Source organism: Neltuma alba, unplaced genomic scaffold (assembly GCF_004799145.2).
Source record: "Neltuma alba isolate B1F8T4 unplaced genomic scaffold, ASM479914v2 tig00011643_pilon, whole genome shotgun sequence".
NCBI lineage: Eukaryota > Viridiplantae > Streptophyta > Magnoliopsida > Fabales > Fabaceae > Neltuma > Neltuma alba.
Window position 1 is genome coordinate 11,650 of NW_021636291.1, and position 12,718 is coordinate 24,367.

Consider the following 12,718-nt stretch of genomic DNA (forward strand, 5'->3'; position numbering starts at 1 on the left):
ACAGGCGTATGGAGATGTTTAGCCAAGAGCCGAAGGTAATCATATCGTTCATTGGATGTCGACTTCACTAGCGACAAGGCTTCCCCATGCTTTGACGGATCTGTAAGTGGGATTAGCATATCTAATATTTGTTAAGAGGATATTTGGATAAAAATAAAACTATAGTTTTAAAAATATTTTTATAATATACGAAATAAATATGTAGAGAAATTTATCTCAAATTATAAAAAGTGATTTTGAAAAGTACTTTTTTATTTGGCATTACATAAAAATATTTCTGAAAAATATTTTTTTACAAATCGAGACAAACTCATTCACGTATTTACTTTATATACCGTAAAACTATTTTTGAAATCATTGTTTGGTTTTTATTCAAGCACCCTTTTAAATCAACTTGAACATCATTTTTAGTATACTTAAATAATCTGATGAAAGTGTAAAAATGAAAAATTAAAGAATGCCTTAATCAGAGTCCATAATTTTATCTGAGAAGCTTAAATATATTTTATTATTTTTTTATACGTTTGGAAAAACAATTTTTGGCCTTTAACGTGAAAGAACACGGTGCCTTGAAATACATGGTCGGGAGAGCAATAATAAAAGCCAGGGATTATATGGGCAAGCGTCCCCATTGCCTTCAACATAGGCTGGTCCTGCACTCCCGTTTAAGAAAAACTTACCGAAGAGCACTTGCCAGAAATGTTTGGAAAAGGCCATGTAGTTTGTAAGCTATCAATATATAGTGTGTCTGTTATGTGAATTTTGAGAACCAGATTTGTTTTCATCCCCTTTTTTTCTTCTCATGACTTATTTTCCTATATTTTTTTTTTCTTTTTGCCTTGTATGAGTATCCTTCTTTTGTAGCCAATTTTGTCTGAAATACTATCGGATACTTCTCTCAATGAAAATTTAAACTTCGGTTTACTATGTTTTGAGGTTTTAACCCCTTCCTCCTATTGATAATTTGTTATACTACTTATTGTTGCATGGATTTCTGACAAATTATATGAGCTGGTGGCAAAAGCAGCCCAGGCCCTATATCAACTTTGCCGTACACTTTTTTGGGATACATATCACCACGCAGATATGGAGAGCGCTATGGCCATAGTTTCTCATGGGCCTTTAATAACTGATGAAACCCTGATCCACAAGAATGGTAAGATTTGCAAGTTGCCACTTTTTTCTTTTTTCTTTTCTCCTTCTTTATGATTTGTACCGTTCCGTGTAGTTTTTGGGGCATGAAAAATAAACAGCGCAATTAATTAATGAGTTATGAAATGATAACTTGTTAAACGATTTATATGGCGTATATATTTTCGACAAGTCGCTATAATGATTGTTTTTCCTAACTAACCATCTGCCTATAGAAAAAAAAGCGAAGATGCTGCAAGTCTTCCATACAGCTATTGCTTGTTTAGAGGGATGGAAATATCACTGAAATCTCATATATCAAATACTTATCTATATACTGAATAAGTAGGATTTTTTCAACGAATACTGCTAGGTTGAGAAAGTTTAGTCAAAAGAAAAGGTAAAATATTTATATTTTTATTGCATTTCTTTTATAACTTAACTCAGCCCCCCTTCCAAATATCAAAATTTTGAATTTTGTAGCTAAATACTTCTTTTTTTTTGTAATCAGAAGAGTAGTTAAAATATTCAAAAAGAATACTAATTAAAGATGAAGACATAAATAATGTGAAGACACTTCTCATGGTGAGTGAGTACGCAATAAAAAATTAAAAATTGCTACCATTTTTGTTCTGCGTCGCCGTCTACGCAGTAAAATTATATATGCTCTCAAAATGAACAAATAATGTAATTCGTTATTCACTGGGCAATCCATTCAGCAAACCTTTATGACACAGGCACGAGGCATCAACGTCAACACATATATAAATTATTCTTCAAATTTCCTCGCATCACATCACGTAGCCGACCCAAGTGTAGGATTTCACTCTCATTGGGTAATTAAATAGGCTTAATATCCCCAACAGACACGTGCACAAAATAAGAGGGCAAGTCTGCGTTTATTTATTTATTTTGGTCACGACAAAGCTAGTGTTTGGAATAGGTGTGGCATTATAGAGTATTCCCCCACACAACTTCGTTAGTGCGTGCTCGCTGCAAGGAAGCATAACGGCCTTCTGTCCCCCTCTCAAACACCAACATATATTCCTCCCATCTTATTATAAAATATTCCCCAAAGAAATTCTTAAATCTTATTAATTTTATTTAAAAATTTAATTAATTTTTAAATAACTATAATAGTTATTTAAAGGAAAAATTACCGATAAATTTCTCCTTAAAAATTTAATTGACAAATAGAATTTAAGGACTTTGTGCGACTTAGCTACCACTCTGTTTCTTATTATAAGTCACTTATGTTTCAAACCCGTAACGTAAATCAAGAAATACATTAAATTAACCATTTCTTTTTTCATATTTACTCTTATTAAAAGTTGAGAGAGAGATGGACAGAGAGATTAATTAATTTTTTATTAAATTAATGGGAATAAAATTGAAAAAATATCATTAATTATACTACAAGTAACTTATATTTTCAAATAAACTTTTAGGATACAAGTGACCTATAATAAGGAATAAAGTGATACTTTTATGTGCAATTTATCTTCTTGTGTGTGTAATAATTTTTTTTTTTTTGTGATGCGTAACTCAATTTCTTTTTATATAAATAAAATTGTCTTATGTGCAAGTCATCTTCTCTATGTGCAAACTAATACCTTATATTCAAATAATTTTATGCAAACCATCTTCACTTTGTGCAACTAATCTTCGTTTGTGTAATTAATCATCCTATGGATTATTTACCAATTAAATTTGTAATGAGGATTTATTCCCATTTTTCCCTTATTCAAAAGCACGCATATGGATGGGAGGTGGAGTCCGCGTAAGAAAGACACAAGTCTAAATAACCATTATAGTTATTTCGCCACTCATTGTGCCACCCACTATTTTGAAACCCTTGACGTTTCCTTCATCTCACTTTTGTTCCTTACACCATCATTTCCTTCAACACTAAACACATTATTGTTCTTATATATCTCCTTTATCATCATGTAATATTATAACATCCCCTTCTCAATTCGCTCATCAGAGCTTCAGAGCCTACATATATGTTGTGTTACTGATGAACTTGTTTATTTAATGCAACTTCATCAGCTTGGTACTCGGCGATCCAGCCCTTTATTATCTTGATCTCAGTCTTTCTCTGCTTCACCAGCCATTCTGGATCACTTGGTTGCTCTTCAAGTATGTCCAGGCAATGAGATCCTGCCATTTTTTTCTCTCAATGAATATCATTTCGTGCATGTTACAAAAAGCATTAAATGTGTATATATATTGGTCGTAAGGGTGAAGGAATACCGTTGACTGTGGACACGGCGAGGATACTATCTGATATATCTTCCAACACCCTGCGAGTCATTCCAAAAAAAAAATAAAATCAAAGGTCACTAATTGAAGCAAACTGATATCAATCACAAAGAAGATCAATCGGCGGAAGAAAATTATTGTTTTTTTTATCACTAGCTGTACCCTCCAGAACTGTACGGATCTCTCAGTCCATTGGAGAAGATAATGTTGCTGGCAAATCTATGGAGGATCAGTTTCAAATCCTAGAGATTCGACGACGACGAAGACGACATATGAGAAAAGCATGGAGTAATTAAATGAAAACGACCAAAAAAGAAGACATTAATTAATTTAAACGAAACGTGATTATTAAAAAAATATGAACGTGCGTACAGGACCCCCATAATAAGTTGTCACCCAATGAGGTCGTGGAAGAACGCCATACAAGCTTCTGCATTCATTCACAAAGCTCTTCATATCGAAAGGTGCTGGTGGGAACATTGTATCGTCCCTATCATGACCGATTGGCATCACCATCTCGCTACAACTCTGTTCATAATTTCGTTAATTAATTCGCTCAAAAGACTCTAAGCATATGTATATACAGAGTATTATATATGGGGCTTTATCATGTTTCTTATTAATTGGAATCTTAACCTGCCATCTCCATCCTATGTCAGTTTCGGTGGGAAGATTGAATTCGTTTGTGTCATAGCAGGACTTGTTTCCGTGATGAGCCACAACTACTCCTTCAAATATTTGGCCAAGAGTATCTGTTTTCTTTGCTGCTGCGTCAATGGCTTCACAGATCACACTGACTGGGTAATCCGGAGGTTCATTATACTGAGCTGCATCAGCGTATATTGAATCCAAGTAATCCTTCAGTTCAAAACTGTTGTCCAGTTTGCTGAAATAACACGAGGGAAAAAAACATTTTTTAGTGAGAGAGAGTGAGAAATCAAAACATCTGTAATCTACGGTGGAGAAGAAAACTTACGAACCTGCAAGTTTTAAATGTCTTGCTGAGAATTGAAAGACCGTTAGGCATCTTAGAAACTTTGTCAATCTCAGACCATGATTTACGTATAGTTTGGTAGCAGCTCTCACTAGCTTCCTGCAATACCGCTCAGAATATTAATACATCATTATTTTTTTTAATCTTGTATTTGTTAATAAAATAATGACGCAAATTACTTTAAAATCCTTGGTGACGATGTAATAGTATCCGGCTTGTGGGGCGACGCTATTGAAGTAAAGAATTGGCGCTGATGAGGCCAGAGCACCGAGTGCAATGTGGGGATACTTTAGCCTGAACCACGAGGCAAGCACTGCATATAAGAACCAGAAAATTAACCAGATGAAGTCAGTTCCTCATATGTGTGTGTGTGTGTGTGTGTGTGTGTGTAATTGAACGATAGTTGAAGAAAAATAATAAGTTGTGTGTGGCCGCCTACTTCCACCATAGGATCCTCCGATAACGATGATGGGAGAAGTGTGGGCAGACAAACGTTCCTTTACGTGTAAAAGCACAGCAGCATAGTCTGCTATAGCTTGGGCTGAGTTGAAATAGCCTCGAGTATTTGCATTCTTCATCGCTTTTTTCAGGGACCCAAACGGTATGGATTTCCCGTAGTATCTATGCTGCTCAGAAGCCATATATATATATATATTATATGTAATTAAACAACACAAATTAATTGAACTTATCCCAAGTTATATGATCTGAGTTGGTCTGATCACATACCTCAATATAAACAATAAGAGAACTGAATTGAGGGGCGTTTTCTCTGAGAAATCCAACGACATTAATATCCTCGTCCACAGGCTCTTCGGCGCCAAGGTATGCAAAAATGGGTGCGCTTGATTTAGGTCCAGCCCAGTACTTGGAATTTATCATATACCTTTGTTGAAAAGTGGCGTAGCTGTCAGGTCTGTAGTTGAAGTGATCCAGTCTTTGGGTGTAGTAGAATGTCTCGACCTCCTCAACCGAATTCGAGGAAGACGAGGTTTGTGGTTTTTTACGTTGTTTACCGATTTTCCTTGCAATTCCTAACCTCGGATTAATGCTGAGAGCATCAACACAAAGGAAGAAGATTAGGAAGAACCAGGAAAACCGTTGGAACGAGCACATAAGGTTAGCCATGGCCCAATCTTGGGCGTTTCAACTAAGGTTGAAGGTAGCCTAGCGAAGCGCATGCTTATATACATGCAAAAAGAGGGAGTCAGAACTAATAAGACCTAGGTCTAATAGAAGAAACTAGTCTCTCATAATGTGACGAACCAAGATTCAAATCCCGCTTGGGAGATATGTCTAAATTTAGTACCCGACAGTGTTTCGAATAAGATTGCTTCTGATAGGAGGATACTTATGTTTTAATCAAAAAAAAGAAAGAAAGAGGGAGTCACAAAGAGAAAGAAGGAAGAGATTGACAAATTAGGCTTTGAACCCTAGGTTTATAAAAAATAAATAAAATATAAAATTATTCTAAAAAGATAATGACACAGAAATCTAACTAATTAATCTAAAATTTGATAAGATATTTTAAGTATTATAATTCAATTAAAATATCCTAATATATTAGACAAAAATCATAATAAAATAATAGTCATAAATATCCAAAATAACTCTAATCAGCTCTAGTTTCATATTAATTCAGTCAAGTCATTGCTTAACTAATTAATTAATTAAAAATGAGGAAAAGGATTATGCTAAGAAGGTGCTATTCCACTTTAACATAAAATAGTTGTGTATAGGATATAGCTATGTAGCTACCTACAAGATCCACTATCGCCAATCCCCATGGTTTTTGGTTTTAATTAGAGTAATCATCTTTTTATAAAAAATAATCATTTTTTAAAAAGTCATGAAGGTGCATTGCAGTTTCAGAAAGCAAAGAAATGAAAGATGGGATGATGCAGCAGTCATGAATTTGATTACAACAAATTTAAATTATAGTTGTGATTAGTTGATCTTTTTTTTTTTTTGTGATCAAGTTGTGATCGGTTCTTTAATCACATAAGGATATCAATAAAATCGGAGCGAGTGCTTTGGATACACGTCGTCATTTTTCATGAATAATCTCTGTAGCCCATTAAATTAAATCGAGGCCGAGCGTGTGGCAAAATAAAATACCACAGGTACTGATTTTGTTAAAGGCATCAATGCCAATACATACATATTTTTAGTATAAAGTTTGTATACTATAATTCAATATTTTATTACAAATTAACAATTATAGCTTTTAAATTATTGGAAAAAGGCTTAAGTTGGTCCAAATTGATAATGACGTATTTTTATCCCGTGAAGACGTATGCTCAAGTCTTAATGTTGATTGACCTTGATGAATCTCAATTCAATTGATCTATCTTTTTTCAAAAATAAATAAAAAGAAAAAGAAAAATGGCTTTATATATTACATATCAATGAAATTCTTCTGAAAAATTGATACCCAACAAGTTCTGTTGAAAATTATTGTCATCTCACGTAATGCTGTAAAAAAAAATAAGGAAAATAAATAATGCATTTTTTTTCCTAATTAACCTCTTTTTTCCTTTTGCATTATATTACTATCATCGAAGACCCGAAGCTAATTCTTTCGAGCCTAATTGAATACTGGTTATGTTCACTTGAAGATTTTTCAATGGTTTTTATTATCATCAAATTTTGTGCGAAAACAGGGTTAAAAAAACGGATATCATTATTCTATAACTAAACGTTTTAATGATTTTCGTCCACATATAATCTAATTATAGAAAAATGATTAAAAAACTATTTAAAAAGACTTTTAATCTATTTAGAGATGTTTGGAAAACCGTAAAAATATTTTTTTTAAATATTTTTCGTAAATCAAAATAAATTTCTTCACATATTTATTTTATACATCTTAAAATTATTCTTAAAACTATAATTCCGTTTTTACCCAAACACCTCTCGTTCTTCTGGTGATTTTGGTCTGGAAATTTGATGGATGAAGCCAAAACATTGTTACGACTTACGAGGCAGAAGTTGGAGATGGATAACTACAAAACCGATGCGATCCAGAAACCACGTGGGGATGGTATTTTTAATTTTATTATTAAAATAAAGGACCTCATTTTACGGATTAAAAGTAAGCGAGCTTTATAATTAGTCAACTAATGGATTCAGCAGGAACATGCTGATAATATAATGCGTTTGGAATAATTGATGGTGGTTGAATCTAATCTCAGGTGTGAACAGACAACAGAAAGAAGCCTACGGGTAAACAGATAATTAGAGGTTAATTAAGTACTACAAGTTGTGGGGGGGGGGGTTATGATTATGAATTAATCAAAGTGGCCACTTATAAATGTATATGCTGTGAAAAGTTCATCAGCCTCTATATTCCTATTTAAAAATGAATCAGTCACATTGGATTAGGCTATGCAGCTGACTTTAATTTTCCCATTAAATTGCAAACTGTTCTTTATGGTAATGATGAACCCCTTAAACTTAAAACCAGCAAGAATAATACAGATACAAGTTAACAGGGAACAAAGTGAAAGCAGCTTTTTAAATTTGGAGAGGGAACAGCGCACAGGATGCTTTGTGTGAATCACATGGGAGCATGGCCCCGCTGGTGCCATTAAAGAAAGCCATTGTCAAGTGGGAACGCTCTCGGCATAATCGAACCACCCCAAGTGGGAACGCTTTTTGATCCCACAGTCTCATCCATCTTTCATCCGTTGACTCACTATCATATACTCTTCACATTTTGATTCCGAGTGCGTTCTGTGGTCATATTTAGAGGCATTCTCGTTACCTACCAATAAATTTTAAAACTGCTGTGATTTGAGAGTCTTTGGTTGAAAATTTTTAAAAGTAATTCTAACTAAGTATGTGAAAAGAATTTTATCTTGATTTATATAAAAATACTTTTTAAAAAAGTGTTTTTTTATTAAGATCCAAACACTCCGACATGACTCATTCTTCAAATAGAGCGAAATTTCACTCGTGTTTCCTAGAATAAGTGCCATCTTATCAGAATATTGCTGATAATGATCAAACATATCATTGATAAAACAAAAATTAAATACAAGGCAAATTTAAAGGGGGATAACACTGCCAAGCGCCAACCACTATAGTAAATTTGAATATTTCACATTTCAACTCATAATCTTATGTTTAAAACGAAGTCTATGGCCAGGTCAAAAAAGAAGAAGAAGAAGGAAGTCTATGGCGTCATTTGGGCTACAACATCCTGCCTTTCAATGATACCAAATTGAATAGGCCTGTTAATTAAGTCTCTGGATATCAATTTTCGCAACAACAAAAAAACCAAAACAACACATGAACATCATCGGTTTCTCTACTGTACCATGCTGCCTTCATCAGTTTCTGCAGCATCTATAAATGTCGCTCATCACATTCCTTCGTCCGAACTTGATCCAAAATCACATGTTGTTGAGACAATCTTGAAGAATCGTTCACTAAAATGTGACCCATTAACCAACTAAACCAAGTAAATAAGAAAAAACCCCAGAAATTTAACCCAAAAAAAGACCTGAAAATTTAAGTAAATAATCATTTAAAAAAAATCTTTCATGCAAGCCAATACAAAACTGTTCTCGGATATTTATCTTGAACCCTGTCAAATCATTCATCCCAGTATCTCCATACGCACATATAAATAAAAACATTTAGTTCAATTTTAATATAAAACTACTTTTTCTTTCTTTCTTTTTTAAATAAAATTATTTGGACCATGTGGATAAACTTTAATACTCTCTTACTACTTCTAATCCTTGATATAAGAGTTAGTTAACTAATTTAAGTAGATTAAAAAAACTAATTAAGTTAATTATTTGTAATAAATAGGTGTTGTCTTTTCTAAAATATCCCTGTTAATCAAGTGTATTGGTTAGAATTATCATTATTACAAGGATTACCTTGAGAAAATAATAGATAAATATAAAAGACAAAGTGGATTGGGGTCATATATTTAGGATTAAAATAAAAGTCAAACGAGTTTTTATATTAAGAATAGGAGATACTGTTAAAATACAGAAGACTATCCCCCCAATTTTGACTTCAAATTCTTTAAATTTGAAAATATCCTCTATGTAAAAGGAAGAAAAAATAGTCCCCCCCCCCCACCTTAATTTTGACTTCAAATCCTTTGAATTTGAAAATAAAGCCTCTCCGTAAAAGGAAGAAAAAATGGCTCCCCCCCCCCCCGGGGGGCAATTTTGACTTCAAATCCTTTAAATTTGGAAATAAAGCCTCTGCGTAAAAGGAAGGGAAAAAAAGAGAGGAAGTAATTGAACCATTATCACGCAGAAACATCTAAAATTAGATATAGTTATATCATTTTTTCCCCAGATAATATAAAAGCCACCTGTTTATTTTTCCCCCCTGGCATTAGAAATCAAGGATAAAGGAGCAGTACACCTCGATCCGTAAATCATGGACAATCATTGTTGATTTTACGGATAAAAAGAGCACTTTTCGTTAATAATAATAATGATACAATTTTAATGCATCGTATTCTATTGCAAATTTAGTACACTTTGAGCGCGCCAAGATCCGCGTAGTACTGTGTGATCCACCCTTTAATCATCTGAGTCTCTTCCTCTCGTTGTTTGACTAACCATTCTGGATCGCTTGGCATTGCACGCAGAATATCCAAGCAATGAGATCCTGAAAAATCAACGTTTTTCGATCAAAAGGGACCCACCCTAGTGTTTCTTTTTCTCTGTCTTTCTGTTTGAATGTTGGAAAAGAAAATGATAGAAAATAGGAGATCCTTGTATTTGATGTAATTGATTAAGAGAATACCATTGACTGTATGGACGGCAACGATACTGTCCGATATGCTGTCCAGAACCCTGAAAACAAACACAAGATTCGCACAATGTAGTTTTAATCATAGTTCTAAACATCAAGACAGTAAAGTTTTAGGATTTTAGGTTGCTAACCCTCCGCTACTATATGGATCTCTTAGCCCATTTGAGAAAATGATGTTGCTCCCAAACCTCTGAAGGACCAACTTGATATCCTGTATGCCAACAGTTAAACCAGAAACGAGGCTTTCATAGGTGTCAATACCTCACAACTGGAGGTGATGTAAGAAAAAGACATTTTAGAACGACTCTACACGAATGTTAACAAAGAGAACAACACAAAAACTTACATGGCCTCCATAGTAAGTAGTGATCCAATGAGGCCGAGGTGCGACACCATATTTCATCTTGCAATCCCTCACATAGCTCTTGAGATCGAAAGGGCTAGGTTGAAACATTGTGTCATTTCCAAGCCCTATAGGGATCACCATCTCACTGCATGTCTATAAGTAAACAGCAGTCTCGTATCATTACAAGGCTAATGTAAACATTCATGCACGTGTTTTCTTATTCATCATTCCAAATGAAAGTTTAAATGGTAAATGAAAGTGGAAATATTAGGATAGAAGTGTTAGGTGTACTATAGACCAAAATTACTCATAGCAGCGACTAACCGAGATCTTTAATTTAGTAATAATTGTCTAAACCTTGGCTATTGTGGCTTACTATTTAGCCTCAGGGGTGTACTTTCAGGAAGTTTGTCTTAATCAGTTGAAATTCAAACTTTTGTGGGAATGAACATACTTTGGAAGTTACTGCATTTCGTTAGTTATATTGTGTTATCTTATAGAATGCCATTCCCAAATTAGACAGTTAGGTATTTGGAAGCGAAAGCGTATAAAAATGTCAAGTTGTGATTACTTAGTAAGCGAAATAACCTGCCATCTCCAACCGACAGAAGTCTCAGTCACATTGATGGGGCCATTGACTTTACATGTAGCGTTACCTCTATACGCCACTACACCTGCATATATCTTGCTGAGAATATCACTTCCAAAGGTGGCTTCATCAATGCCACCACATATCACAGTAACTGGATACTTTGGTGGTTTATTATATTGAGCTGCAGTAGCATACATCGTTTCCAGGTAGTCTTTCAACTCAGAAGATGAGTTCAGAGGACTACAAAAATGTTCCAGTGCAATAATTAATCAGGAGGTGAGTTAATGGACTAAAAGCTTGAGGACAATGACGCAGTGTTTGTACCGGCAAGTGTTGAACCGCTGACTAAGGATGGAAAGGCCATCTGCCTCAGAAGCTACTCTGTCGATTTCAGGCCAGGATTTGAGGATAGTTTCATAGCAAGTTTCACTTGCTTCCTGCAAAGATACACATCAGATCGTCATTGAAGCTTCTTTTTAATGCATTTGGTGTAAAAATTCGCAAGGTGGAAACAGAATAGCATGGTATATTACTCGAAAATCTCTCGTGACAACAGAATAGTAACCATTGGATGGTGTGATGTTATCAAAATAGAGAATTGGAGCTGATGAGGCAAGCGCACCAAGAGCCACGTGAGGATATTTGAGTCTAAACCATGAAGCAAGCACTGCAGACCGAGAATTATTATTATTATTTTTTAACTCAAGCAAATGGCAGAACATTTATGTATGTGGAAAACTGTTAAGATTACTTGAGGAGCTTACTTCCACCATACGATCCCCCAATAACAATCACTGGGGACTTCTGTGCCTTCTGTGTCTTCTTTATATGTATGAGGACTGCTGCATAATCTGCAATAGCTTGAGCAGAGTTGAAATACCCTCTAGTTTTTGCATTCTTCAACGCTGCTTCGAAGGATCCAAATGGAACCGATTTCCCATAGTACCGGTGCTGATCCGAAAAGGAAGAAGGAAAAAAAAAATCAGAATATGCTAGACCTTTGAATCTGTGGATTATTAAATATCAGTTTATGTCATACCTCTATATAAACTATGAGCGCCTTAAAGGAAGGGGCGTTATCATTGAGAAATCCAATGACCTTAAGGTCATCATCTATGGGTTCTTCTGCGCCAAGGTAAGCCAATATGGGAGCACTGGAATTGGCTCCACCCCAGTACTTGAAATTGATCAGATATCTTTGTGAAAATGTTGCGTAGCTATCTGGCCTATAGTTGAAGTGATCAAGCGTCTGTTTGAAATAGAACGTTTTCAAGTCCTCTGTATCTGTATCATCTGCTGTCAGGGCTGCAGTGTCGTGTAAAGTTATGTCCCCAATAGGGCTCAACCTGGGAATTACTGAAGATTGTTGTGTTGCAGTCAAATAAGATGAAAATATGAAAGAGATGAGAAGAAGGCATTGAAATGACAATGGTTGTTCCATTGCAATTAAGGAGCAGAATGGCTCCTTGTTTTGTTTGTATGTTAGATATGAATATGAAGTTAAGAACAGCCGAACACGCGTTATATAAGGATAGCATTCGCAGAGTTGATTTTCCTTTATCATATAATTTTCAAACAAGAGGAGAGCATAATGATATTC

The 12,718-nt window shown here is 34.6% G+C and overlaps 2 protein-coding genes across 2 annotated transcripts; both read right to left on the reverse strand.

Moving 5' to 3' along the window:
- Nucleotides 1-3,145: 3,145 nt before the first annotated feature.
- LOC114716108 (lysosomal Pro-X carboxypeptidase-like) lies at nt 3,146-6,535 on the reverse strand. Its single transcript, XM_028901044.1, has 11 exons — nt 6,485-6,535; nt 5,700-5,740; nt 5,120-5,441; nt 4,830-5,016; nt 4,570-4,703; nt 4,377-4,489; nt 4,033-4,282; nt 3,769-3,924; nt 3,559-3,638; nt 3,388-3,437; nt 3,146-3,294 (listed from the first exon to the last, which is right to left on the reverse strand). Exons 1-11 carry the CDS (start codon nt 6,533-6,535, stop codon nt 3,146-3,148), a joined length of 1,533 nt encoding a protein of 510 aa, XP_028756877.1.
- Nucleotides 6,536-9,665: 3,130 nt separating this feature from the next.
- On the reverse strand, nt 9,666-12,605 carry LOC114716117 (lysosomal Pro-X carboxypeptidase). The gene is made up of 9 exons (XM_028901054.1): nt 12,158-12,605; nt 11,883-12,069; nt 11,652-11,785; nt 11,443-11,555; nt 11,115-11,358; nt 10,527-10,679; nt 10,312-10,391; nt 10,172-10,221; nt 9,666-10,033 (listed from the first exon to the last, which is right to left on the reverse strand). Exons 1-9 carry the CDS (start codon nt 12,557-12,559, stop codon nt 9,894-9,896), a joined length of 1,503 nt encoding a protein of 500 aa, XP_028756887.1. The 5' UTR covers nt 12,560-12,605; the 3' UTR covers nt 9,666-9,893.
- Nucleotides 12,606-12,718: the final 113 nt, after the last annotated feature.

Bases quoted from the DNA above. Each gene is read 5' to 3' on its own strand.
- LOC114716117 (XM_028901054.1), bottom strand. From the start codon at position 12,559: ATGGAACAACCATTGTCATTTCAATGCCTTCTTCTCATCTCTTTCATA. The intron at 11,786-11,882 runs GTAAGCTCCTCA...CTCGGTCTGCAG, and splicing joins TGGGGGATCGTATGGTGGAA to TGCTTGCTTCATGGTTTAGA. The intron at 11,359-11,442 runs GTACAAACACTG...ACATTTTTGTAG, and splicing joins CAGCGGTTCAACACTTGCCG to TCCTCTGAACTCATCTTCTG.
- LOC114716108 (XM_028901044.1), bottom strand. From the start codon at position 6,535: ATGCCTTTAACAAAATCAGTACCTGTGGTATTTTATTTTGCCACACGC. The intron at 3,639-3,768 runs GTACGCACGTTC...TCGAATCTCTAG, and splicing joins CAACTTATTATGGGGGTCCT to GATTTGAAACTGATCCTCCA. The intron at 3,295-3,387 runs GTATTCCTTCAC...AAAAAATGGCAG, and splicing joins CGCCGTGTCCACAGTCAACG to GATCTCATTGCCTGGACATA.